General features: G+C 50.1%; 2 protein-coding genes across 3 annotated transcripts in view; one reads left to right on the plus strand and one right to left on the minus strand.

Moving 5' to 3' along the window:
• The first annotated feature begins 5456 nt into the window (after positions 1–5456).
• Fzd9 (frizzled class receptor 9) lies at positions 5457–7932 on the plus strand. The gene has a single exon (XM_052167902.1). The coding sequence runs from the start codon at positions 5677–5679 to the stop codon at positions 7453–7455; it is 1779 nt and encodes a 592-aa protein (XP_052023862.1). The 5' UTR covers positions 5457–5676; the 3' UTR covers positions 7456–7932.
• A 3906-nt stretch (positions 7933–11838) lies between these two features.
• Positions 11839–27560, minus strand: part of Baz1b (bromodomain adjacent to zinc finger domain 1B) — a 57454-nt gene continuing 41732 nt past the window's right edge. For both annotated transcript variants that reach the window (XM_052168756.1, XM_052168755.1), the window contains 7 exons: positions 26281–26463; positions 21470–21617; positions 19465–19612; positions 16008–16126; positions 13765–13892; positions 12699–12802; positions 11839–12493 (listed from right to left, as the gene is read on the minus strand). In XM_052168756.1, coding sequence (XP_052024716.1) covers positions 12136–12493; positions 12699–12802; positions 13765–13892; positions 16008–16126; positions 19465–19612; positions 21470–21617; positions 26281–26463 — 1188 coding nt within the window. In that variant the 3' untranslated portion in view covers positions 11839–12135. The remainder of the gene's footprint in view (positions 12494–12698; positions 12803–13764; positions 13893–16007; positions 16127–19464; positions 19613–21469; positions 21618–26280; positions 26464–27560) is intronic.

Genomic DNA, 27560 nt, shown 5'->3' on the forward strand with positions numbered 1-27560 from the left:
GTGGCAGGGAGTATCGCTTCTCTGCATCCTTCTCCACGACGACTCCTGAGGCCAGTGAACTAGCCTGCCTGAGAGCAGCCTCCCAAGAAACCTTTATTTAAAGGGTTATTTATTGCCTTTATTAAAAAAAAAAAAAAAGACAGAAAGAAAATCAAGCAATTGGTCACATGCTTTTAATCCCAGCACCCGGGAGGCAGAAACAGGGGGAACTCTAAGTTGGGGGCCAGCCTGGTCTATAGTGCTAGTTGCTGGGCAACCAGGGCTATTCAGAAAAACACTGTCTCCAAAAAAAAAAAAAAAAAAAAAAAAAAAAAAAAAAAAAAAAAAAAAAGAAGAAGAAAGAAAGAAAAAGAAAGGAACAAAGGAACAAAAGAGAGAAGAAACTTAGTGGCTTGATTTTAGCAGGTGGATCTCTGTGAGTTTTAGGCCAGCCAGGGCGACACAAGGAGACCCTATCTCCGAACACAAAAATAAGTAAAATAAGTCTTTAAAAAAAAAATCGTATCGTCGGGTCAGCAAGATGGCTCAGTAGGTAAAGACACTGACTACTGCCCTGACTTCAATTTGATTTCCCAGTCCCATACGGTAAAAGGAGAGAACTGAGGCACATACAGTAGGTGGCTAAGGTGGGTCACCCTCTGACATCTGCACTCTCCCCCTGGCATGTGCACCCAGTACACTGACAGACAGACAGACAGACAGACAGTCAGACAGACTGACTGACTGACTGACTGACTGAATGAATGAATGAATGAATGAATGCCGAGGGCTGTAGAGGTAGAAATGTTTCATAACCCAAACCCCTGTGGTGGAAGGAAAGAACTGACCCCTGCGAGCTGACGTCTGGCCTCCACACATGCGCTATAGTGCCTGTTTGCACACACACAGAAGCACATTAAGAACGTGTATGGAAATGTTATATGAGACCATCATTATGTAAATGTCATTGATCTATGCTAATAGGACACAAACAAACCGAGCCAAGAGTGGTGCCGTACGCCTTTAATCCCAGCACTAAGACACAGAGGCAGGCAGATCTCTATGAGTTCAAGACCGGCCTGGTTTACGTAGTGCGTTCCAGGGCAGCCAGGGTTAACCAGTGAGACCCTCTATGGTAGTTTGAATAGGCTCACGTGTTTGATAGTGGCACTATTAGAGGGTGTGGCTTTGTTGGAGAGGGCGTGGCTTTTCTGGAGGAAGTGTGTCACTGTGTAGGCAGGCTTTGAGGTTTCAGTGTACAAGCTCCACCCAGTGTGGAATTCCGGAGTCTCCTTGAGTCTCCTGCTGCTGCCTGCAGGATCGAGGGGTAGAACCCTCAGCTCCTCCTGCACCATGCCTGCCTGGATGCTGCCTCGCTCCTCACCATGATGATAATGGACTGAACCTCAGAACCTGTAAGCCAGCCCCAATTAAGTGTTGTCCTTTATAAGTCGTGGTGTCTCTTCACAGCAATAACATCCAAACTAAGACACCCTGCCTCGCCGGGTGGTGGTGGCAAATGCCTGTAATCCCAGCACTCGAGAGGCAGAGGCAGGCGGATTTCTGAGTTCGAGGCCAGCCTGGTCTACAGAGTGAGTTCCAGGACAGCCAGGGCTACACAGAGAAACCCTGTCTCCAAAAAACCAAATCCAAAAAGAAAGAAAGAAAGAAAGAAAGAAAGAAAGAAAGAAAGAAAGAAAGAAAGAAAGAAAGAAAGAAAGAAGGAAGGAAGGAAGGAAGGAAGGAAAGAAGGAAGGAAAGAAAAGAAGGAAAGAAAAGGAAAGGAAAGGAAAAAAAGAAAAGAAAAGCTTCTTGGAGCTGGAGAGATGGCTCAGCAGCTAAGAGGACACGCTGCCCTCTTAGAGGCCCCACGTCTGCTTCCCAGCACCCATGTCAAACACCTCACAGTCCCCTGTAACCCCAGCTCCTGGTGTCTGACATCTTCTGGCCTCGGAGGTCCCCAGATCTCATGTGCACATAGCCCTCCCTCTGCAGGTACACACAAAATGAAAACTTTTTAATAATTAAAAAAAAAAAAGATGCTTTTTTAGGACTGGCAAGATGGTTCACTGGGTAACGGTGCCTGTCGCCAGGCCTGGTGACCTGAGTTCTATCCCCAAAGGTCACATAGTGCAGGAGAGGCCCAACCTCTAGGTTGCCCTCCCTTCACGTGTGCATTGCAGCTTCCACACTGAGGCAGGCATATGGCCCCTCCCCCAAATAACTACATGGAACAGATTTTAAAATATTTTTTAGCATTTCTTTTAGACAGTTTCTCTGTGTAGACTGGGCTTACCTCTGCTGGGATGATAGATACATATTACCGTGTGTGTGTGTGTGTGTGTGTGTGTGTGTTGCAGGGCAGAGATATGTTGTGTGTGTGTATGTTGCCATGCGTGTAGAGGTCAGTGGACAACCTTGGGTTTGAGTCAGAACTCTGTGGTTGTCCATTGTCTGTAACCAGGGTGGCTGGCCTGCTGACTTACAGAGACTCTCTCCTTCCATTTCCCTATAGAAGTCTTGGGATTACAGCCGTCTACCATGCCCGGCTTCAAATGGGTCTGGAGACTTGAACTCAGCTCCTCCAACTCCTCACACTTACTCGGCAAGTGTTTTACCCACTGAGCCGGCTCCCCAGCCCTCTTTCAGCATCTTTAATGGTCCCTCTCTTTCACACGTTCTATTAACACAATGGACATTTAGAGACGCCTACTCCAGGCCAGGCGCCAAAGCCTGGTAGGCCATGGCACAGTGCCTAGCTCCTGAAGCCCCCAGGTTTTGTAGGGGAATCAGGCTCTGGAGCAGTTAGCTGCACTCTGCAGTGGGGTGCCGGGTAGGAGGCTAATCAGAGCTGAGGTGGGGCCCGGGGGAGGGACTACGGGTTTATCCTCGGAGGGAGGGAGGTTACAATGCAAGAGAAGCCTAGGGGAAGGTTGGCGTGGGAGAGGGTGGGAACTCAGGACGGAAGGCTGTCCCTTCCCACAGCGGGCCCCTAGCCAAGGGCCCGAGGAAGGCTGGCATCTTCCATGGGGGGGGAGGTGGAGCTTCGAGGGGCTCCCAGAGGGGGTGGGCATTGATGGTGACCTCCTTCCGTCTCTGCCCCCTTCGCATCGTCTCCCTTTCAGTGTGTGCCTGAGGTATTGTTCCTCTTTTGTAAAGAGGGGGATCGGGTAACAAAGCCGGGTGGGTGGGCAGGCGGCCCAAGGGGCCTCTTCCCGTCTCTCCCCCAGCAGCATCTGCACTGAGGGGTAGGCACACAGACACCTCTGGCTTCCCAGGAGCTGGCTGTTGCCATAGTGACAGGCAGACCTCGCATCCCACTGGCCCCCGAAGTGCCCTCCCCACCGTGGCTGCCGGAGTTAGGGGCCCCCAACTCTTTTGCCTCCTGGAGTGGGAGGCAGGGACATACAAAAATAGGACTCCCGGGCTAGCTGGTTTTGAGGAAAGGAACAACTTTCTCAGTCATTCGGACAGATGCTCAGGAGGCAAAACTCAGCCTTGAGATCAGAAATAAGTGCAGCCGGACCCGGGCGGGGGTCAGGCACGGCTTGTTAGTGTTTTGCAAAAAGGAAGGGAAAGATAGACAGAGGGCTCCTGGGGTGGGTTAAGGACACCGGGGACCCAAAGCAGAGCCTGCTCTTAAGTCTACTGCGATCGATGAAATAAGAGAAAGGTCTTGGGGAGCTAGGGGGAAAAAAAAACTTTTAAAAATGGAGAAGTGAGGATAGTTCATGGGGTGGGGGTTGGGAGGAGGAATATAAAGTGGGGGGCGTAACCCTCAGAGACCTTGTCTCCTCGCCAGGAGTGTGATCAACAGGTGTGTATCACACCACCTGGCTTCGTTTGTGTTTGTGGGTGCTCGGGGATCTGAACTCACGCCCTCGTGTTTGCCCAGAAAAGCACCTTCCTGCCTAAGCCACCGCCCCAGCCCCGCGTTTAGGATCTTGAAGCAGGTGCTCTGGGGACTCCCAGGGGCTGAGTTTGGCGCGCAGGGCTGGCTGCATCTTCACAAAGCCTCTTCTCTCCGTCTTTTGAGGGGAGGAGGGGCTGGGCGCACTCCAGTGACACAGATGTTTTTCTTTGTCCCTGCCGAGCTGCAGCTTGGCTCTCAGGGAGCCGAGAGACTGGGAAGCGACCGCCCCATTTTCTCACCGCGGCCATCAGCCCTCCTGTCCCAGCTCCTTCCTGAATCCCGGCTCTAAATATAGCGGGAGGGTATTGGCCAAGTCGTGTGTGTGTGTGTGTGTGTGTGTGTGTGTGTGTGTAACAGGCAACTTCTAGCAGAGAAACAATGTGCCTGTCAGCCCTGACACCTAGGAGGTATGTGAGTCTGAGTGTGAATCTTCTTTCCTCTCAGGTTTGTACCATAGAACGGCTTTCCTGTAGGGCCACAGTAAGGGCTGAAAGCCGCACTGTGAACCGCCCGCCCGACTCAGGAGCTGGGGAGAAGGGAGAGGGAGGGTGAGAAATCCAACTTCATCCTTTGATACACGACGGCCAGCTTGGACAACATGAAACAGTCTAGGAAACAAACGAATGGGACTTTGAGAGATGGATCAGGAACTGAGAGCACCGGTTTCTCTTCCGGAGGACCTAGGTTCGATTCCCGGCACCCACACAGAGGTTCACAGCTCCAGTTCCAAAGCCTTCTTGGGCCTCCAAGGGTCCCAGACACACACGTGGTGCACATAGAGACAGACAGTCAAAACACTCATAAACATCAATAAGAAAATTTAAAAATTAAAAACAAAGCAAAGCAACAACAAAACAGACAAATGGAGGAGCCAGAGAGACGGCTCAGTATGGAGCGAGCACCAGTCATGATGACCTGAGATCGAGGAAGACTCCTGACTCCCCAGGTTGTCCTTGTGTGTGTGTGTGTGTGTGTGTGCATACCAGTGCTCGCATGTCACACACACACACACACAGACAAATGGCAGGATGTGTGTGTGATAAACGTAATGAAAACGAAACAAAATCATCCCAGAGCTGGGCACAGTGGCTTAGTTGGTAGACTGCTTGTCTAGCCTGGGTTCCATCCCTAGAATGAACGGCATAAAAAACTCATGTGGTGGCAGGAGGATCAGGGATTCAAGGGGAGCTTGAGGCCAGTCTGGGTTATATGAGACCCGGTCTCAAACTCAACAAGATCAACAAAAATACAATGTCCTTTTGCCTTTGCCTGGAGCTTGGAGAGCTTGGCATGATCCCCTCCCACCTGGGAAGAAAAGCACGCACTTGACACTGCGAGGGAGTACGTTAGGAGGTGTGTTCCCGCGGACTGTCGAGTCTGCAAAGGGAAAGAAATGAGCAGAAGGGAGGAAGAGCTGCCCTACAACGTCGCCCACACGCCTCCAGCGTGGCAGAGAGGCGCGGCACCTTTAAAGCGTGACGGGGGCGTGTCCTGAGGGGACGCCCCGCCCCTGGGCGTGTCGCCCCACAGACCACGCCCTCGGGGTTTCGGCGCTGAGGCGGCTGGCGGCGGAGACCGCGCCGGCTCTGGCTGGAGTGGCGGCGGCAGCGGCGGCGGCAGCGACGGCGACGGCGGCGGTAGCGGCTGTTCCTCCGAAGGCGCCGCGCGCTCCGGGACACACGTGGGCGGCCGAGAGATGGCGCGGGCCCCGCGACGTGGCGCGCAGATCCCGGGACGCGGGATGGAGCGGCGCGAGTGAGCCGGGGCGGCCGCGCCGCGGGGCGATGGCCGTGCCACCGCTGCTCCGCGGGGCGCTGCTGCTGTGGCAGCTGCTGGCGACGGGCGGCGCGGCGCTGGAGATCGGCCGCTTCGATCCGGAGCGCGGTCGTGGCCCCGCACCGTGCCAAGCGATGGAGATCCCCATGTGCCGGGGCATCGGCTATAACCTGACCCGCATGCCCAACCTCCTGGGCCACACGTCTCAGGGCGAGGCGGCCGCGCAGCTGGCCGAGTTCTCGCCTCTCGTGCAGTACGGCTGCCACAGCCACCTGCGCTTCTTCCTCTGCTCGCTCTACGCCCCAATGTGCACCGACCAGGTCTCCACTCCCATCCCCGCCTGCCGGCCCATGTGCGAGCAGGCTCGCCTGCGCTGCGCCCCCATCATGGAGCAATTCAATTTCGGCTGGCCGGACTCGCTCGACTGTGCCCGGCTCCCCACGCGCAATGACCCACACGCGCTCTGCATGGAGGCACCCGAGAACGCTACCGCAGGCCCCACAGAACCCCACAAGGGCCTGGGCATGCTCCCTGTAGCTCCTCGGCCCGCGAGACCACCGGGGGATTCAGTCTCAGGTCCCGGCAGCGGTGGCACCTGCGACAACCCCGAGAAGTTCCAGTACGTGGAGAAGAGTCGCTCGTGCGCTCCGCGCTGCGGGCCGGGCGTCGAGGTGTTCTGGTCTCGGCGCGATAAGGACTTCGCGCTGGTTTGGATGGCTGTGTGGTCCGCGTTGTGTTTCTTCTCCACGGCCTTCACCGTGTTCACCTTCTTGCTGGAGCCTCACCGCTTCCAGTACCCAGAGCGCCCGATTATCTTCCTTTCCATGTGCTACAATGTCTACTCCTTGGCCTTCCTGATCAGAGCGGTGGCAGGTGCCCAGAGTGTGGCCTGCGACCAGGAGGCAGGGGCTCTGTATGTGATCCAGGAGGGTCTGGAAAACACAGGCTGCACTCTGGTCTTCCTGTTGCTCTATTATTTCGGGATGGCCAGCTCACTTTGGTGGGTGGTTTTGACTCTCACCTGGTTCCTGGCTGCAGGCAAGAAATGGGGTCACGAGGCAATCGAGGCCCATGGCAGCTATTTCCACTTGGCAGCCTGGGGCCTGCCAGCGCTCAAGACTATCGTGGTCCTGACTCTGCGCAAGGTGGCTGGGGATGAACTGACTGGGCTCTGCTATGTAGCCAGCATGGACCCCGCAGCCCTCACTGGCTTCGTGTTGGTACCCCTCTCTTGCTACCTGGTACTGGGCACCAGTTTCCTCCTGACTGGTTTCGTGGCTCTCTTCCATATCCGCAAAATCATGAAGACAGGCGGCACCAATACGGAGAAACTGGAGAAGCTGATGGTCAAAATCGGAGTCTTTTCCATCCTTTATACAGTGCCAGCTACCTGCGTCATTGTCTGCTATGTTTACGAACGCCTCAACATGGACTTCTGGCGTCTTCGGGCCACAGAGCAGCCATGTACTGCTGCCACCGTGCCTGGAGGCCGGAGAGACTGCTCGCTGCCAGGGGGCTCTGTGCCCACTGTGGCTGTCTTCATGCTCAAAATCTTCATGTCCTTGGTGGTGGGCATCACCAGTGGAGTCTGGGTATGGAGTTCCAAGACTTTCCAGACTTGGCAGAGCCTGTGCTACCGAAAAATGGCAGCCGGCCGGGCCCGGGCCAAGGCCTGCCGAACCCCAGGGGGCTATGGCCGGGGTACCCACTGCCACTACAAAGCCCCCACGGTGGTCTTGCACATGACTAAGACAGACCCCTCTCTGGAGAACCCCACACACCTCTAGAACATAGGCTGGGCTGTGAGTTCCGGTGGCTCCCTCCTTGCCCTCCCCTCCCCCTTCAGAGACAGCTGATGAACAGCTGCCCAGCTGTCAAGGTCAGACAAGTGAGACACAGGGGGCTGCGGACTTGGGTGGGGACCCAGGAAAGCTCAGGGCCTTGGCCTTCCTTCTCACGCAGGGAGTGGGCCTAGTGAAGTCCACAGAGGGTCTCAGGACAAGAAGGAGACAGGATCCAGTGCAGAGTTTATTTAATGATGTAATTTATTGTGGCATTTCTCTGGAAGCTGTGACTGGAATAAACCCTCGTGTGGCACTGCTGTGTCCTATCTGGGCTGGAAAGAAGGAAGACAAGACTGAAGGGTGAGAAACTTCATAAGCAGAGCTTGGGGGTGAGAGGCCTTGAGGTTCTTCCTCTGTCAATGAGGAAGTTCCTGTGGGGGCATCGGTGGATTATAGGAGTCCTAGATTGTGTGTGTGTGTGTGTGTTCTCATCTGTCTCAAGACTGAGATCCATGCTTCTGAAGTGAAACATGAGCCTCCTCGTGAATACCCAAGACCCCCTGGTTGTGACGTGGCGTGGCTACTTCTAGTCCCTAACAGTGGCATCTAGGAAACAGGTAAGCTCCCCCACCCCCACTTTGCTTTAGCAAATAAGATCAGGGCTAGCAAGAGAGCTCAGTGGATAGAGGTGCTTGTGGGGGTGGGGGGGGGACCTACAGGACTTGAGTTCAGTCGCTAGAACTCACGTGGGGGGTGGGGACCAACTCACAGATTATCATTTTGACCTCCACCTGCACTCTGTGCCACAACTCCTACTATACAAATAAATAAATGTAATAAGATGCTTTTTACAGAGAAAGGGGGGGAGTTAGACTGTTTCCAATTCATCCTTTCTTCCTAGTCTGGAGGACGGCCGTCATTATCTATGAAGGTTGCTGCCCTGGGACCCAAGCTAATTGGCAGAGTCTTTGCCTAGCACGCATGAAGCCCTGGGTTCTGTCTCCAGCATGGCTTAAAAGAGGCGTGGTGGAGCATGCTTGTAATTCAGATACTTGGGAGGTAAAAACAGGGAGATCAGGAACTTAAGATCGGGTATCCCCTGGCTACCCGAGATTCTTTGGACAAAAAAATAAAATAAAATAAAAATAAAAAGGGAGTGGGTAGGCCAGACGGCTCAGCAGGTAAAGTTGCTTACTATGGAGTCTAATTTGAGTTCAGTCCTTTGAACCCACTAGCTAAGAGAACCAACTCTCTCACAAATCCCTGAGCCCCAGTAAACTGATGTAAAAATATTTTTTAAAGAATTGCTCAGCAAGTCAGAAGCCTGGTCTTAAAAAAACAAAAACAGCATTAACATCAGCAATAAAAGCCTTCACTAACAACAACAAAAAGGAACATTCGGCAGTAGGAGCCCCAAGCTTTTGCTGTATTTTGGGATGGAGGGAAAGATGGTAGGACTATGCACGTGTCTTGGTAGCACAGTCTGGGAGGCTGGGAGCAGTTGAGTTCATTGACAATTGTGTCCCTTCTCACCCACCCCAAACTCCAGACCTTGGGGCACTGACAACAGCTTGGGAGTAGCAGGACCGTAGGGATGTGCACTGCTGTGCTGGGGCACTTGCACACGTGTATACCTGTGTACAAGGGAAGCGCAGGCTACTGGGACTTGTCTCATCCCTGTCCCCGATGAGGAATGTGTGATCGTCCTGGAGGTCTGTATCAGCCGAAATTGTATCTAGGCTGTTGATGCCAGGGAGGTACAAGTTGTTTCTGTGTGTGTGTGTGAGCGAGAGCGCGTGCATATATGGACACGTGGGCCGGAAAGAATGGCAGGTGTCTTTTTCAGCCCGCTGCTCTACACCCAGCGTTTTCTGTGATGCTGGGGACTTCACCTCAGGTCCTTCTGTTTCCACAGCATACGCTCCTGCCTACTGTCCCATCTTCCCAGCTACAGGCAAAGGTGGTGATCAGTGGTTGTATTCTACACATAACCAGTATTTGTGAGTGCAGCCCCTCAAAGTTCTTATTTTTGTGTTTTGAGACAGGGTCTCTCTATATAGCTCTGGCTGTCCTGGAACTCACTGTAGACCAGGCTGGCCTCGAACTCAGAAATTCACCTGCCTCTGCCTCCCTGAGTGCTGGGATTAAAGGTGTGCGCCACCACTGCCGGGCAGCTAAGAAAGTTTTTAAAAATAGTTTTGTCAAACTCTAGGTGTCACTTGATGTCTTTCGTTATCTTGTAGAAAACAGAGGAAGGAAACACAAAACACCTCTATTACATGCAGTTATCTCTGGGAATATCATGCGATTGTAACTGACCCATGCCATGGACTAGATAAATACTTGGTGCACAGAACAGTGCTTTTGCTTCTCTGGGGATGGACCCCAAGGCCGGAAGCCTGAGACAGATGGTCTACCACGGAGCCATACCCTCAGGCTCCCCTACAAGTTCTTTATACAGAGAATACTCTGGTTCTCTTCTTTGTAAGGAGCATTTATTTATTCATCCTGTGTGTGACCCACAAAGCCAAGCAACCTTCTATCTCACGCAACAATTCTCTTGCATGAGAAAGCTTTCACAGCCCACATCGGGAGCGGGAAGGTAGTAGGCACACAGGCTTTGCTCAATGGCCTTTAGTAGGACTATGACAACCAGATAACGGTTGGGGGAAGGCGGAGGTGCAACCAGCGCACCCTTCCCTTGTCAGCCAATAGGTAAGGGAGGGATCAGTACTTGGCTGTGCAACAGAAGCAAGACTGATGTTAGCTTGAGAGACACTAGGAGGGAAGCGGAGATTAGCAGTGAAGGGCGTGCCTCAGGACTAGTCAGTGGTCAGAACTCAGGAGGGCAGACAGGCCATGCCGGCAAAGGCTTCAGGTGCCGAGGTCCTGCTCTGTTTTCTAGCTGGGATGTGTCTGGAACAGGCTATAGCCTCTCACGGGGTAAGGTGTACGCTCTAGGCAGGTGCCGTATAACTCACTTTATTGTTCGTGCTTGAAATATCCAGCTCCCAGGGTCGCACTGCCCACCACTGCCCCAAGAGAGGAAAGGAGCCATCAGAGTTGTCTCTTTATAAACACAAGTACATAATGTTTATTTGAAATTCCAATTTATTACAAGTCTACCCTTTACCGTGGCCCTTCCTCCTTTAAGACAATTTAAAAATCCACTATGCAGGTAGATGTCACTGCAGTGGGAACACCTTCTTTCTAGCTAAAATCCCAACATCTAGGGCAGGAAGCAGGGCGGCAGCGGTGCCAGGGACCATGGGTGTGAGTGTTAGTGCTAACCTCAACCAAGCCTGTAGGAGGGAACGGACAGGGAGCCCTCCTCAGCCATGGACTGGGCCAGACCCTGAGCCACAGCGAGGCTTCCCTCCCTCGGCCCTGGGAACGGTGAGCTCCCAGACTGGTGGGCTTCTTTCCTTTAAACAAGAAGGCTTTAAACAAGAAGGGCTGAGGGACTCACACTTCCCAAATTCAAAATCAATGGAAAAGAAAATAAAACCCTGTCTTGTACTTTTATCAAAATCTGTCATAAAAGGGAACACAGACTACAAACTTTTGCCTAAATACAACATGAGGCTAGACTGGCTACGAAGGGCAGAGCTGGCCCTCCCCACCCTGTCCAGATGCTGACACCAATCACTGACCACTCTGCTATGAGGAGCCCTCGGAAGGAGCAGCGCCAGGGCAGGGAGGGGCTCCAACCCCAGATCTGCTGCCTGCTGGCCTCTTCGAGGGTAGGAAAGCGAACACATATCATAGAAACTGTACTGTACATGTGCCAAAGCAAGATGACAAGTATTTTACAAGATAATCTTTATACAATATCACTGCGGAAACAAGCAACTTTAATAACTACAAAAGTCAATTTAAAAAATTAAACATTTTAACTTCTTCCTGCTCTTTTTCCGGCTCCCTAAGGGCTTGTCTGGTTTGTGGGTGGGCTGGGCTCCAACACCCTTCTGGCCAGAGCCATTAAAGCCCAGGTCATAGCATGATTGGAAGCAGGACTCCAGTCTATGGAAGTGCCTTGTTTGCTTTGTTTTGAATGAAGCGGTGAGCTGGGTGAGGGCGGGGAAGGGATGCACGATGGAGAGTCCTCAGTAACAGCTCCAGAAAATGTCCCTCTACTCTGCCACCATCAACTCCAAGCCCACACTGTTCCAAGATGCTGGTGAACAAAGAATTCTGTATGGCACTCGCTGATACTGTCACCTGAGAGGGAGGAGGAGGAAGAGACAGTGCGGACGTAAAGAAATAGGACTGTGTAGAAATATAAATTCAAAGATCCACACCTCACCCAGCGTGGCCAGGTGACGCTCCTTCCTAGTGTGGGCACAGCACCCTGAGACCAGGGGCTTGGCACTGCTGTAATGAGGAGGGGGCGGGGAGGAGGAGGAGGACAGCAGGGCAGAGCTCGCAGAAGCCGCACACACCTAGGCTTCTCCGACCCTCAGAACTCGGGGAGGCCACTCTGCTGCCAGCTTTTCTGGGCTAGCATGAAGCTCCCCGAAAGCTTGGCTTTGCTTGAAAAAGGCCCCATGGGGAGGGGCAGAAAAAGACCAAGCTTGGAGTGACAGGCCTTTCTGGATGCTGCAGCCACCTCTCCTTTAGCCTCCCCCACACCCTGGCAGGTCCCCTCCTGCCCTGCTCGTCCCCTCACTAGGGCCTGCCTCTTTACTTCTTCTGTCTCCGTCCCCTGGACTGTCCAACAGACTCTGCATCACTGTCCCCTTCCTCGTCAGCGAGCCTGTCAGGAAACTTCCTGCGTTTCCTGCGAACATAGGGGTGCCCAGGGAGATGCTTCTGCAGCAGAGCCAGCAGACACTGCTCTGTCTTCTCCATGCAGCTCAGCACGTGGCTGCCGCGGCAGTTGTAGAGCTCAGCGTTGGCAAACACTTGCTTCACGTCAGTGAGGAACTCCTGCACCGAGCGGTAGTTCCCGCACGAGCATCTGCTCTGTATGGTCTGGAAGTCCATGGGGTGCTCGATCACATCGTAGTAGTCCTCAGCCTCGTCTCTGGTCACAGGCTCCCTGTGGGAAACACCAGCTGGGAAATGCGCCCAGGCCAGAGAAGCACTAGGCCAGGGTGCTTGTGGCCGTGGATCAAGCCGAGACAGGAGACAGGTGTGCTCCCCTTCTAGGGGCTGTGCTCCCCTCCTAGGGCGTGGCTCCCCATTCCCTTGCAAAGTCTTGTCTCAAAAAGAATGGACCAGAGTAGCCGAGGCTGGGCACTCACCGGAAGGGCCAGCTGAAGCGGTACTTCACCAGTTTGTGAAGGATCTCCTCACACTTTTGTAGCTCCAGACTCTGCCTCCTCGAGCTGCGCTTGGTCTGAAGTACCTAGTACCAGAGGAAGAAGAGTGCCAGTCATTATGGGACTTAAAAGTAGTGGAGTAGACAATACACACACACAGATGCACATGCACACACTAAAAACAACAACAAAAATCTGTTAAAACACAAAGGCAGACAGTTCATTGCAGGGCATCACAAGTGGGTGATATGCAAGGCAGGTGGTGTTCCCAAGCTGGAGAGTGGTTAGAGCAGCAGAGGGGAAGCAGCAGGTGCTCCCGACAGAACAGACAGAGGGGTGGCTGGAGGGCTGACTGAGGGATCTAGGATTATGGACATAAACAAGCAGTGGCAGAGAGCAGCCGCTGACCCCAGCCTTGCAGAACACATATGTATGTTTAAAAGAAAAGCACGAGTGTAGCGCCAGTCCTAGCCGGCTGCAGGAGGAGGTAAGGGGTGGGGCACCCTTCCAGGAGCCACAGCTGGTGGAACCCCAGTGGTAGGAACCTGATACAAGGCACTGGTAACTTTAAAGACTGATCGCTCCCTAATGGCCCACACCAAACCATAAAACAAGCCAGGTCCAGAGAGCTTCCTTCTGTTCAAGCCCAAGCCACACCTAAACTACTGAAGTGACGCCGCCAGCAGAGGAGCAGGGCAATGTCCTAATGACAACTGTGGCTAAAGCAGCAGTCAGTGGCTCTGGCATTGCTGGCATTCCCACAGAGAGGCCCACCCCTCTGGGCCCACCAGAGACACATGGATACTATTTTAAAGTCCCTAACAAGATGCAGGCTGCTAACTAGGGGAGACTGTCTGCAGGCTAGGCAGGATGCCGGGCATAGCTGCTCCTAGAGGGCCTGCTGCCTAGTCTGTCCAGAGCCCGTCCATCTGCTGCCCCAGCCCCCGACCCGGGGAGGGGAGGGGTGGCTCCACCTGTTGCCTTGTGAATTCCCCATTGTGGACTAGTGCATAAAGGACCGAGGACTAGGAGGCTAAGTAACTCTTACCAGGTCGTCGACCTCTGGGTCATCCTTTGGCCGTGACCTGGCAGGATGTGACTTCTTCCCCCGGGGTCGGCCTGGCCTTGCTGCAGGGATGACAGCCTGCTTGCCTCGAATGGTCTTCCGAGGTCTCACTGAAATGAAACATGGGCTCAGAGCACAGTAACGGGGATGGGGGGGGGGGGTGAAGGGACATGGTGTGTGTATGGCAGGGGAGGGGTCATGCCTCCAGAGCAGGCAGGCAGTGACTCTAGGGGCTGCACTCGGCCAAGTCCCGGCACTTCTTCCCTGTCTCCATCTGGTTCAGTTATACTCAGGACAAGGTCTCTGCAGGAGTCAACTGGCAAGTACCTCAGTAGGAAACATGCTTGCCAACACGGCAGTGTGGCTCTCCTGCAGCCCGGACTCAGCCCAAGAGAATGCACACACTTTCGTGTGACATTGCCTCATAATTTCCAGTTACCCTATGCCCTTTACCCAGTGTTTTCAGGGGAAAGCTCACTCACACAATGGCTCACAACATTCTGCAAATCCAAGTCAGGACCCGCTTTCTCATGTTTCTGAAAACCAAGATGGTAGGTGAGGACTCTTCCCTAAGAGCCCTGCCTGGAATCTCTGAAGAGAATAAACTTGAAGGCATGTAGATTACTCATGTCACTGGTTAGCGACAGGTGCTCAGGACCGACATTCCTTGGGATGCCCTTGGGAACATTCTCTGCAAGGATTAGCTCAAAGCTTCTTCTCCACTAAACCATTTTCCACGACCTTTCCTCACTAATACCCTGAGTGGGGGGAGATGACATTTGGGCAGAGAATGTGATCAGAGAAGCAGCCATGCGGAGAGCCACTCTATTTCTGGACCATGCTAACCCTTCGGTGGCTATTTTAAGGCTTCCAGCTCTAGACAAGGTTCATGAGGAAGAAGCAGAGGCTCAGGCCCTAGGCCTGAAACTGCGCAAGGGAACCAACAGTGGCGGCCAGAAAGGCTGAAGGCACCAAGGTCTCTGGAGTAGCAAATATTCCCTAGATTCTTGGGTGATGACCCTAGGAGCCCGGTGAGAGAGAACAATTCCTCAGTGGAGCAGAGGTGAGAATAAACACTGTCAGAAGCTGCTGCACCCAGCTGTCTGCGGACTGTGTATCCTTACGGCAGATCATGGCACAGACTGGCCCTGCACCTCTGAAGTCACGAGCAGTGAACCAACAGTTAGTGTGGTGGCATGTACCTGCAATCCCACCAGTGGGGAGGTACTCCAGGGCAGCTTTGGAAATATAACGTTAATCAGAGCATTTAGAAGACCTAGACAGGCAGCTATCTGTGAAATCTGAGGCCAGCCCGACCTACACTGCAAGTTCCAGGAAAGTCATAGATACACAGTGAGTTCCTGTCTCAAATCAGAGCCTGGGGTGAGAAAGATGATCATTTACTTGCTGTGCAGTGTGAGGGAGGAAGGTGAATTAGGGCGGGGCCCAGAGGCTAGAACACACGGGATGCCCCGCCATAGTAGGAAATGGCCACACCAAACACCCGCTGTCTTCTCACAGCGTGGATATGCTTCAGAGAGCGAGATCTGTGCTCTCTTTTCTACTGGCCTACGAAGAGGATACCATGGAAAGGATGGCTGGGGCCAGGACTTCACCAAGGACAACCTCGTTCTCAGCATTCCCAAGACAGAACCACAGGAAAACCAGCCTTCCTGTCCAAACACGGAGAGCTGGAGATAGATGTGCACACTCTAGGGAGCATTAATCAACATGTGATGAAAGAAGCAGAAGGCGCTGAAACCAGCCCTGGACCATAGGACAAAGACTTCTCTGGCCACTGTCACTATGCATGGATGGGGCTAGACCTGAAACCTTGTCATAAACATGCTTGAATCCCGCTAAATCTTACAGCAAAAGCTCTGCTGTGCGCTGATGCTCTAAGAATCACTCCACCTTCTCCCCGACAGCTTAAAAATAACTTTACTTTTAATTGTGTTTCTGTGTGAACCAGCATGCACATGTACATGTGTGCACATAAATGAAGGTGCCGGGGTCTAGATAAGGGTCCTAGATCCCTAGAACTGGAGCTGCAGGCAGTTGTGAGCTGCCCAGCGTGGGCCCTGGAGAGTGAACATTGGTCACCTCTACCCCAGCCCACTTTGAAAGCCAATTTACCCACAGCCCGGAGAGAAGGAAAAGGCAGCAGAATGAAAAGCAAGGCCGACTTTCTCCTGCCAGCCAGGCTTGCCACACCGGACACTTACACCGCAAACCAGCCACTTCATAATCCTCTTCCTCCTCCTCCTCCTGCTCCTCTTCCTCCTCCTCCTCAGCGCTCTCTTCATCCTCACTGTCCTCAGAGGTAGACTCTTCAGTGTAATTCCTATGGGAAGGAAAAGGCAAGCAGAGACGCGGTTTTAGTTTCGCCCAGGACAGCTTAAGGAGAGCTTGCGCGCCAGAGGGTCTCACAGCACTTCTCTTCATGGAGCAGACGGAGCAGACAGCAGGGAGAGACAGACCAGAGCTCAGCTCTACGGTGCTTCTGCAGTATGCTCCCTGTGCTCAGTCTAAAAGGGCTGAAGGGACACCATGGAGGAAAGGGGCCAAGAACAAAACACAACCTCTACTTCCTCTCACAAACAGCACAAACCACTATAACTTTTGTCTCACAAAAGCCAGATAAGGTAACATGTTTGACACCAAAGCTGCCCGACTGGGGTGTGTGAGGACTGAGAGGCGGCAGGTGCTACTGCACACCTTGATGGCTCTCTTCCAGGAGCTGAGACAGCTTGCAGATGACCACACAACAAACTGACTAATCCCAGCTCAGAGCAGCTGGTCCAAACACTACTTCAGAGCAGCACGCCGCCCGCGTGTCCCTACAAGAGGACATGGAAATGGAGATAGAGGGAGAACTAACCAAGGATGTTAAGGTGTGGTTGGAATCAAACAGCTCTGCCCTTTACAAGAGACAGCCTAGTACCTGTAAGGATGCCCTTTCACAATCTCAAATGTCAATGTAAGAAGCAAAGACAGGCCTGGTCTACAAAGTGAGTTTCCCGACAGATGGGCTATATAGAGAAACCCTGTCTCAAAAATCCAAAACCAAAACCAAAAGAATGGTTCTGGACAATAAAATAGTAGGAAAAAAAAAAAAAAGAAGCAACAACAGTTAACTGGGAAAATATTAGGTGCCTTCAAGGTGCTGGTTTGGCTGAACTGACACAGGGGAACCATGTCCAAATAAATGGCAGGGAAACGACGCATGGGTAGAGGGTAGAGAAGGCAATGATTTGGCTGCAGACATTGAGTAGTGATTGCCTGTAGAAGCAGCTATAAGGTAAGCACTGAGGTGAATTTAAAGGGAAGGATGTTATTGCTACCTGAGAATAAAGTGTATCCAGGGGCTAGAGAGACAGCTCAGAGTTAAAGCAGTGGCAGCTCTTCCAATGGACCTGGATTTAATTCCTTTTTTTTTTTTTTTTAATATTTCTTTTTTTTTATTCGATATTTTTTTTATTTACATTTCAAATATTTCCCCTTTTCTGGTCCCCCACTCCCTGAAAGTCACATAAGCCCCCTTGCCTCCCCGTTCTCCCACCCACCCCTTCCCACTTCCCTGTTCTGGTTTTGCCCTATATTGCTACACTGAGTCTTTCCAGAACCAGGCCACTCCTCCTTTCTTCTTATACCTCATTTGATGTATGGATTATGTCTTGGGTATTCCAGTTTTCCAGGCTAATATCCACTTATTAGTGAGTGCATACCATGATTCATCTTTTGAGTCAGGGTTACCTCACTTAGTATGATGTTCTCCAGCTCCATCCATTTACCTAAGAATTTCATGAATTCATTGTTTCTAATGGCTGAATAGTACTCCATTGTGTAAATATACCACATTTTTTGCATCCATTCTTCTGTTGAGGGATACCTGGGTTCTTTCCAGCTTCTGGCTATTATAAATAGGGCTGCTATGAACATAGTGGAGCATGTATTCTTATTACATGCTGGGGAATCCTCTGGGTATATGCCCAGGAGTGGTATAGCAGGATCTTTTGGAAGTGACGTGCCTAGTTTTCTGAGGAACTGCCAGACTGATTTCCAGAGTGGTTGTACCAATTTGCAACCCCTATCTACCTAAACAATTCTTTGTATGGAGAAACTTCAAACTCCTCTCCCATAGTTCTTTTCTTTTTCCCCCTTTTTGTCTTTTTTTTTTTTTTAATTTACATTTCAAATGATTTCCCCTTTTCTGGGTCCCCACTCCCCGAAAGTCCCATAAGCCCTCTTCCCTCCCCCTGTTCCTCCATCTACCCCTTCCCGTTTCCCTGTTCTGGAATTCCCCTATACTCTTGCACTGAGTCTTTCCAGAAACAGGGGCCACTCCTCCATTCTTTTTGGACATCATTTAATATGTGGATTATGTCTTGGGTATTCAAAGTTTCTAGGCTAATATCCACTTATCAGTGAGTGCATACCATGATTGATCTTTTGAGACTGGGTTACCTCACTTAGTATGATGTTCTCCAGCTCCATCCATTTGTCTAAGAATTTCATGAATTCATTGTTTCTAATGCCTGAATAGTACTCCACTGTGTAAATATACCACATTTTTTTGTATCAATTCCTCCATTGAAGGAAACCTGGGTTCTTTTCAGCTTCTGGCTACTACAAATAGGGCTGCTATGAACATAGTGGAGCATGTGTCCTTTTTGCATGCTGAAGAATCCTCTGGACACCTATATAGACACTCACAACAATCTGTAACTTGACTTTCAGAGGTCCAGTGCCCTCTTCTGGAGGCACCAGGCACACATGTAGTGCGTAGATACATTTAGGTAAAATGCCCACACATTTACACAAGTAAAACAAAATAAAAAGTTAAATATGCTGTGTGTGTGTGTGTGTGTGTGTGTGTATGTGAGAGAGAGAGAGAAAGAAAGAAAAAGAGAGAGAGAGAGAGAGAGAGAGAGAACAAGTACACATGCACACGCCCAGAAGAGCCAGTTGATGGTGGTAGTGGAGTACTCCTGAGGCAGAGGCAGACTCTCAGATCTCTGAGTTCAAAGACATCCAGGACTACACAGAGAAACCCTACTTGAAAGACAAAACAAAAGGGGGAGAGGACGGGGCTAACAGTGAAAAGCAGAGATGTTGACACTAAACAAAAGCAAATGGCTCAGCAGTTAGAGCACTTGCTGCCCCGCAGAACCAGGGTTCAGTTTCTACCATTCACATGATAGCTTATGACTACCCCAACTCCAGTTCTCAACTTCACAGGCAAGACATGGATATTATTTATAGACACACTCTCAGGCAAAATACTCATACACATAAAGTAAAATTAAAATGAAACCACACACACACACAGCCTGAAGCAAAGTCATATGGTAGCATCTAAGCTCCTATATCCACACCACAAATGACCAAGCTTTGCACCCATAAGGTTAAAGTTCCTTGGAAACACTCAAGTTCTGAGTACCTGAAACTAATCTTCCCATGAACTATCTGATGGTCTCATACAGCCAAGAAAAGCTATGAACTGCTTTGTAGCCAAGGACGACCGAGCACTCCTGCTCCTCCTGCCTCCACTTTCCCAGGTTTAGGATAACAACTCGCACAGCCATGCTGACTGCTGTAGTGCTAGGGCCAGGCCTGTGACATGCTAAGTGAACATTAACCAGGTCCCCAGCCCCCAACTTACTTTTAAAAACTTCTTACCTGCCTCGAGAATTGCGCCTGGCAGCAGGAGGCTGGCACGCTGGGCACTGCCACTCACCGTCTGGCACTTCGTAGAGGGCGGGGCGCAGGCAGAACAGGTGGAAGGCTTTGTTACACTCATCACACAGGATCAGCTTGTCATCCTCACCTGCGAAGACAGGTGCACGCGGCACTGTTGGCAGCACAAGACAACAAACAGCACAGCGCTTCTCTCTCCTTCAAGATGTATCCTTATTTATGTCCATGTGTGTCTGTGGGGGCGTGTGCCATGTATGTCTGAGAGTCTGTGACGCTAGAGAGAGCACTGGACCCCCTGAAGCTGGAGTTACAAGAACTGCCCAATGTGGGTCCTCGAAACAGCAGCAAGCACTTGGGAGAGTCGAACCATCATTCTAGCTCCTTTTTCTTTCTTTCAAGACAAGGTTTCAGTGTAGAGCCCAGGTACACCCTGAAAGCACAGGTACACCCCACCACACGAGGCTGCTTCTGTGTGCACACGGAGGCCAGAGGCTGACAGAAGTTATTGTATTTGACAGCTTTCTGCCTCCCAGAGCTAGATATTGGTTCTGTAAAATCCCTTGTCTCTACCTCCTAAAGCCGGCATAGGGGTGGGGGTTGGAGGTGGGGAGGGGCTGCCGTGCCCATTGGCGTTTATGTGGATGCAGCCACAGAACTCGGGTCACGCTTTTGTGCATGTAGTTCACCAACTAGAACATTTTTGCAGTCTGCTCTGTTAAAAATGCATTTGCTGAGCCAGGCAGTGGTGGCGCACACCTGTAATCCCAGCACTCTGGGAGGCAGAGGCAGGCGGATTTCTGAGTTCGAGGCCAGCCCGTTCTACGGAGTGAGTTCCAGGATAGCCAGGGCTATACAGAGAAACCCTGTCTCGATAAAACTAAGTCCAAAAAACAAAACAACAACAAAAAAAATGCATTTGCTGAAAACTGGACAATTTAGGCAGAGTTCCTAATTTATCTCCTCAGAACTACCAAGAGTCAGGGCAGGACAGTTAATATTCACTAAGAGTTAACTGGGCTGGTGACATACTCCTTTAATGCCAGCACTGAGGAGTCAGAAGCAGGTAGGCATTTTTGAGTTTCAGTTGAGGCAGAATTACATGAGACCCTATCTCAAAATAAGTAAGTAAATAAATAAAACATGTTTAATTGTATGGGTAAATTACTATGCTGTAAAAGGCAGCACAATAAATAAATAAATAAATAAATAAATAAATAAATAAATAAATAAATAAATAAATGGCTGGAGACTTTGCTGTTCTTCTTGGACCCCCAAACTCTTCCCCACATGTCTGCGTGGGTCCTCAGTGGTCTGGTTTCTGTACAGTTGACAGTACACTGTATGAACTTCATCTGATTAACTTCCTTTTCTAACTATCAGTCTGGTCAGTTATACTGCAACCAAGTCTACATAGTGCCTCATGCTTTAGAAACAGAGCCCTAAGCTAAATCCTAAGATAAAATTAGTGAAGGAGAAGCAAAAAACATTTCCAAATGCTCTGCTCTGGACTCAAGGCTAAAGACTGGGGTGTCTGGTGTGTACAATGTGCAAAGACTGCCCCCTGCTGGAAGCACCCACCTCACCTCACAGGTGACACATGCTCTAAGGTTCCAGAGGGACTGTACGTTTTAGATCAATTAACTTGCCCCTGCAGAAGTCTGAAGACTGAGATGTTCGCACATGCTGAGTCACCAGATGGAGACCGCAAAGGGGAAATCTTCCCTACCACAGACCATGCACACCACACAGGAGAGGGGCTAAATGTCCAACAACACATTCCTTCAGAAGGTGGGTTGTGGTGGTCCACTCCTTGAATCCAGCACCTGGGAGAGGGGCAGGCAGCCAGTCTGGTCTACAGGGCAAGTTCCAGGACAGCCAAGGCTACACAGAAAACCCTGTCTCAAAAAACCAAAATTCCTTCAAAGCAAACTCTTGAGTGGAAAGCCTAGTCGCAAACAACCAATCAGCAGCTCTCCTCAACGCATACCTTTCTTTCGACAAACTTTACATCTAGCGTTTTCTGCAGACATATCCCACTTGATACACGCATCAAGCATCCCGAGTAGAACGTGCATTCTGGAAAAGGTCTGCGCTTCTCGGATGGCTGTTTTCCATTTTTCCAGTGCAGAGGCAACCTATGCAGGGAGTAAAACAGCCTGGAATCATGACCATGACCTCAAAGATTAGAAAGGGCCAAGAATTAGCATATCAAATGATTCCCATGAAGGAAGAAGAGGGCCCTAATCCTGGAAAGGCTTGATCCAGCATTGTAGGGGAGTACCAGGACAGAGAAAAGGGAGGGGGAAAGATAGGAGAATGATGGAGAGAAGAGGACATATGGGACATATCGGGAGGGGGGAACTGGGAAAGAGGCAAGCTTTTGGATTGTAAACAAAGAATATAGTGTGTGTGTGTGTGTGTGTGTGTGTGTACATATATATATATATATTTAAAAGAAAGGGCCAAGAAAGGGTAAAAACAGAATTCCGAGGATATCTGCCTTCTAGAGTTTCATTAAAACCCACCCACTTCTGAGACACGCCAGCATGGCTTCAAAGGATAGAAAGCATGCTTGGCAGGGGTCACATCAACACTAAGCACGGAGTGGGGACGAGAAGCAACATGGCTGGCTCCTCAGTGAGAGCAGCACCACTCAGAATCTGTATCATTCCGAAGTAGGAATAAACGCCACAATGCATTATCAGCGGACGGCCTACAAACCCTGGCTAATAAGTCATCCATTCAGGCCACAGATCTGGTAAGTTTTTTCTTTCCTTCCTTCCTTCCTTCCTTCCTTCCTTCCTTCCTTCCTTCCTTCCTTCCTTCCTTCCTCCCTCCCTCCCTTTCTCCCTCTCTCCCTCTCCCTCTCTCTTTTGGTTTTGGTTTTTGGTTTTTCGAGACAGGGTTTCTCTGTGTAGCCCTGTCCGTTCTGGAACTCACTCTGTAGACCAGGCTGGCCTTGAACTCAGAAATCCGCCTGCCTCTGCCTCCCAAGTGCTGGGATTAAAAGCGTGCATCACTGTTAAAAGGCACACAAGTGCGGGGCGCTGGTGGTACACACCTGTAATCCCAGCACTTGGGAGGCAGAGGCAGGCGGATTTCTGAGTTCGAGGCCAGCCTGGTCTACAGAGTGAGTTCCAGGACGGACAGGGCTACACAGAGAAACCCTGTCTGGAAAAACAACAAAAGGCACACAAGTGTAAACTCTCAAGTCCCAAGGGTTGCCCAATTAACTCTGGACATTCATCCCCAGTATTGCTGTGCACCTGCCCTTATTTACATGTCAAACCACACCATTAGCCCCTTTGCTTAACACTGAAAGGCAGCTACCTATCCTTACTCTGTACGGGACAGAAGGTTCACAAGAGTCTTCCACAAAATAGAAAGCTTTGCTGCTCTGACAGATTACAGCACTAAGGGACTGCTACAGGGAAGACGCACCCTGGCGGCTTACAGGAACCTGAACCTCCTGTTCAGAGGATCCAACATCCCTCCTCTTCTTTCTATATTGACATCACACACATGCAAGCAAACGACTCATATGCATAAACTAAATCTAGTCAGGTTGTGATGGCGTACACCTTTAATCTTAGCACTGAAAAGTCAGAGGCAGGAGGATCTGAGTTTGAAGCCAGCCAGCCTGGTCTACAGATAGAGTTCCAGGACAGTCAAGGCCACACCAAGAAACTCTGCCATAAATACGAATAAATGAATGAATGAATGAATGAATGAATAGACTGTGTTTAAAGAAGGGAGGACACTAGCTACTCCGACTTGATTACTATATAGACTGTACATATACTGAGTTATATTACATTTTTCAACTAAAATAATAAAGAAAAGTTAAGCCAGGTCTGGAAGCATACATATAGAAGGCATGTAAGTCCTTGGGCTCACAGATAAGCACTAGGGAACCTGGAATGCTAAACACATGGGGTTTTACTTCAAAGGAAGGGATATATAACCTGTTATCCCCTAGAATGCTAGGAGTAGACAGACATCCTAGTCTGGTGACCTTTGTGATATTGTGTGACCAGATCCTCCCCTAAACCCTTATCCTAAGCTTGTTTTTTTCAAGCTATGGAACTCATCTTTATGGAAGGTGTTGTGAGGAGTCATCTATACAACCCATCCTTATGGAAGGTGTCACACATACTTTACAATGTTTTGATGTAGTTACCTCTGATCTTTTTTTTTTTTTTTTTTTTTGGTTTATTCGAGACAGGGTTTCTCTGTGTAGCCCTGGCTGTCCTGGAACTCACTCTGTAGACCAGGCTGGTCTCGAACTCAGAAATCCACCTGCCTCTGCCTCCCTGAGTGCTGGGATTACAGGTGTGTGCCATCACTGCCCAGCTGTTACCTATGATCTTAATTTAGTTGTGCTTTATTGTACAAGAAATTGAGTCAATTATTACCAGAAAGTTTTCACCAAATTGTACTCTACTTAAAAATGCCTAAGATAAATCACCCAGATTCCTGGGTAAAATTCTTGATTTCTGAACCGCCATGTTGAACTCAACTGTCTTCTTGCTTCCCTCAGATCACTCCATGATGTCTGTGGTGCTAGGACTCCCACAGCGACTCAGAACTGTAATTTTAGCACTTGAGAGGCTAAGGCAGGAAGATCGCTCTGAGTTAAAGGTCAGCTTGGGCTATAGAGTAAAACCTTGTCTCTTAAAAACAAAACAAAATAAAACGTAAAAGTGGCAGACAATAGGATTGTCAGAACAAATGCAAACAAAATAGAGATAAACAAAGCCAGACATAGTGACACACATCTGTTATTCCAACACTCAAGAGGCTGAGACAGAATTACCGGTTTGAGGCAAGCCTGGACCACATGGTTAAGACCCAGTGTCAAGGGCTGGAGAGATGGCTCAGCAGTTAAGAGCACTGGCTGCCCCCTCCTCCAGAGGTCCTGAGTTCAATTCCTAGCAACACAACCATCTGTGATGGGATTTGATGCCCTTTTCTGGTGTCTTTAGACAGCTACAGTATACTCATATACATAAATTAAAAAAAAAAAAAAGACCCAGTCTCAAAAGAGACGAGAGACAGAAAGGGAGAGAAGAGAAATGGAGGCAGAAAGAGCGAATGAATGCCAAATAAACCCTAGGATTTTCCTAAAGTATACATTATCTTTCTAGTTTCGGAGAAGCAAACTTGGCATTATATTCATAGATTAGGACCGAAGCACTGGCTTACAGTTAGGAGTACTGCTGCTCCTGTAGAGAACATGGCTCAGTCGCCAACACCCGTGTCAGGCAGCTGCCTGTAACGCTATTCAGGGGAGCTGATGCTTTCTGCTGGTTTTTGAGAGCACTGTATGCACATGGTGTGCACATAGGCAAGCAGGCACACACATATCAATGGAGGTGAAAATAAACACTATTTCAAACATTTTAAAACCACATACCCTAGATCATGTGTTACTACAAAAGGAGCAGTGAAGGGATCTCACAGATCCACAGAAGCCGGAGCCCAGAGGAGACTGACATAAACTCATGGAGTAAGCAGCCTGGCCGCCCGGCCAAGGAAACGCTGGCCCTTGCTAAGTGGAAACTTTCAAAGCAGACGACAGTGGAAACTTTTGAGCTGTGGCAAAGCTGACCTTTGGTGGGAGCTGCAGGGCAGGCTATTGCTAAAAGAGAATACTGCAGAACTCCTCAGCCTAACTCATTTTTCCAAGAAGCTCCACTTCTGCACTCTGGCTAGGGCTCACATTTATTTCAGCTCAGGGTTTAGTACACAAAGGGACCTTAATGGGACTTAATTACCTGTTGATCCTCAATAAGAAGAAAATGTCACAGGAAAATAAATAGCAAAAAAAGATTCTTTCCAAGAACTTTCCAATAAAAGTCCGTACACAGCTGGGTTAGAGGGCAGCATGGCTCACAAGGCAATCACCACAAAGCCCAATAATCAAATCTGTGAGACCTACATGGTGAAATGGCGGATCCTGCAGGTTGTCCTCTGATCTCACTTGCACACACATACACATAAAACAAAAACTGAGGTAAAAACAAAACCCATGCCGGGCGGTGGTGGCACATGCCTGTAATCCCAGCTTGGGAGGCAGAGGCAGGCGGTTCTGAGTTCGAGGCCAGCCTGGTCTACTGAGTGAGTTCCAGGACAGCTAGGGCTACACAGAGAAACCCTGTCTCGGAAAAAAAAAACCCAAATCCAAAAAACCAAAAAAAAGGCCAGGCTGGTTTACACAGAGTTCTAAGCTAACACAGTGAGGCCACTGGCTACAACAAAAACAAAAGAAAACTAGATGGATTTGTCTGACAGTGAGACAGTCATTTTAATGTGCACTTAAGATTCCTTCAGAAGCCAGCCCCCATTCCTACTGCTGGGAAGCTATGATACCCTGGCACCTCACACGTTAGGCCAAGGGTCACTCCTCTGCATCAGCACAGATGGCCTGGCCTCGCATGGCTTCAATCCTCGGTTAGTAGAACCCCAGGTAGGCCCATCTTTTCTGAGGTGGCAATGACATGCTGACACAGGACAGTCCTCTCAGGTGCAGCTGAGGCAGCAAGAGCAGAGGCCGGCGACACTGCTGCTGGAGGAGGGCCTGGGACGCGGCAGCAGACTGTAATGCTAAGTGATGCTGCGCCTGCCACAGGACGAGCATATCCAGTGTACTCTCCCCCTTAGATATGTTCAACACACAGCTGTTCACTAGAAACAGGCAACTCTACCACAGGCAGCCGCTCTACTTGTTTCTCGCTCTTACACTCACAGAAGTTCCCTAAAGCAAGAACCCAGTGCTTAGACTCAGCAACTCAATACCTTTGCTTCCTCTACCATTTTTTTCTCCTCATCTACTTCCTCAGACTTCGTGGAATCTTCACTTTGGAGTTTCCGTTTCTTCTGCTTGGGAGCCATGAATCCTTGCAGAAATTTCTTTATGACACTGGCTTGAAGGGCAATGACGCATTCACCAAAGTCCTTCAGCTTCTCTAAGGAAATGACCTAGAGGAAAGGTTTAACATTGAGACTGAGAGGAGGACAAGACCGAGAAAGAAGCTGGTCTGAGAGTCCCTAGCATCCAGAACTGTTCTGGGAGTTACCTGTGTGCCTTCCATGCTAACCAGGGATCTAGCAGCACCTGACTACTCCACTTCCCCAAGGAAAGGGTCCAGCACCCTGAAATTCCATCTGTCCCAAGGAACCCATCCCCTCAGAAAGTACTGCTTCCTACAGGCAGGACAAGCCTGCGGGTTGAAGAGGCTCTGTGAAGCACGTTGAGGCCACATGTTTAAACTCCAGTACCGAAAATAAACCACAGGCGAGAAAAGCAGAGCCTTTCCTGGCTCTCTGGCATTAAGCTTTACAGCCTCCTATCTCCTATCTCCGTTTAGTTTATGAAGAGACAGGCACTAAATCACTATCAAAATTATATTCTTTATGAAGCTACAGAGATAGCTCAGCAGTTAAGAGTGTGTACAACTCTTGCAAATAACCAGAGTTCAGTTTCCAGCACCCATGTCAAAAGACTCAAAATCACCAGTTAACACACACACACACACACACACACACACACACACACACACACACACAGAGGAAGGGGGGAGGGAGAGGGAGAGGGAGGGGAGAGGGAGGGAGGGAGGGAATAAACTTGGTAGCTGGGAGCAGTGGCACAAGCCTTTACTTCCAGCACTTGAGAAGCAGAGGCAGGTAAATCTGAATTAGCAGCAAGGCTGTTTGACTTGACATCAAGTTCCTGACCAGCCAAGGCTACAGAGTCTCAAAAGAAAAGGAAAAATAATAGTAAAAACAAAATTTTGATACAGGGTCTCATTGAACAACACTGGCTAGCTTAGACCTATGTGTAGGCTATGTAGACCAGGCTGGCCTCCAATTCATAAAGACCCACTTACCTTTGCCTCCCAAGTGCTCAGATTAAATGCATGCAATACCATATTTGACATATAATAAAGATGTGTTTTAGAATATAAGCTGGCCTGAGTGTGTGTACATGAGTGCAGTGCCCCCAGGGGCCAAGGGTCTGACCTGGGAGCTAGACACTGAATGCGGGTACTTTACCAGAGTAGTATGTGCTCTTAATC

The sequence above is a fragment of the Apodemus sylvaticus genome, chromosome 22, assembly GCF_947179515.1.
Source record: "Apodemus sylvaticus chromosome 22, mApoSyl1.1, whole genome shotgun sequence".
Lineage (NCBI taxonomy): Eukaryota > Metazoa > Chordata > Mammalia > Rodentia > Muridae > Apodemus > Apodemus sylvaticus.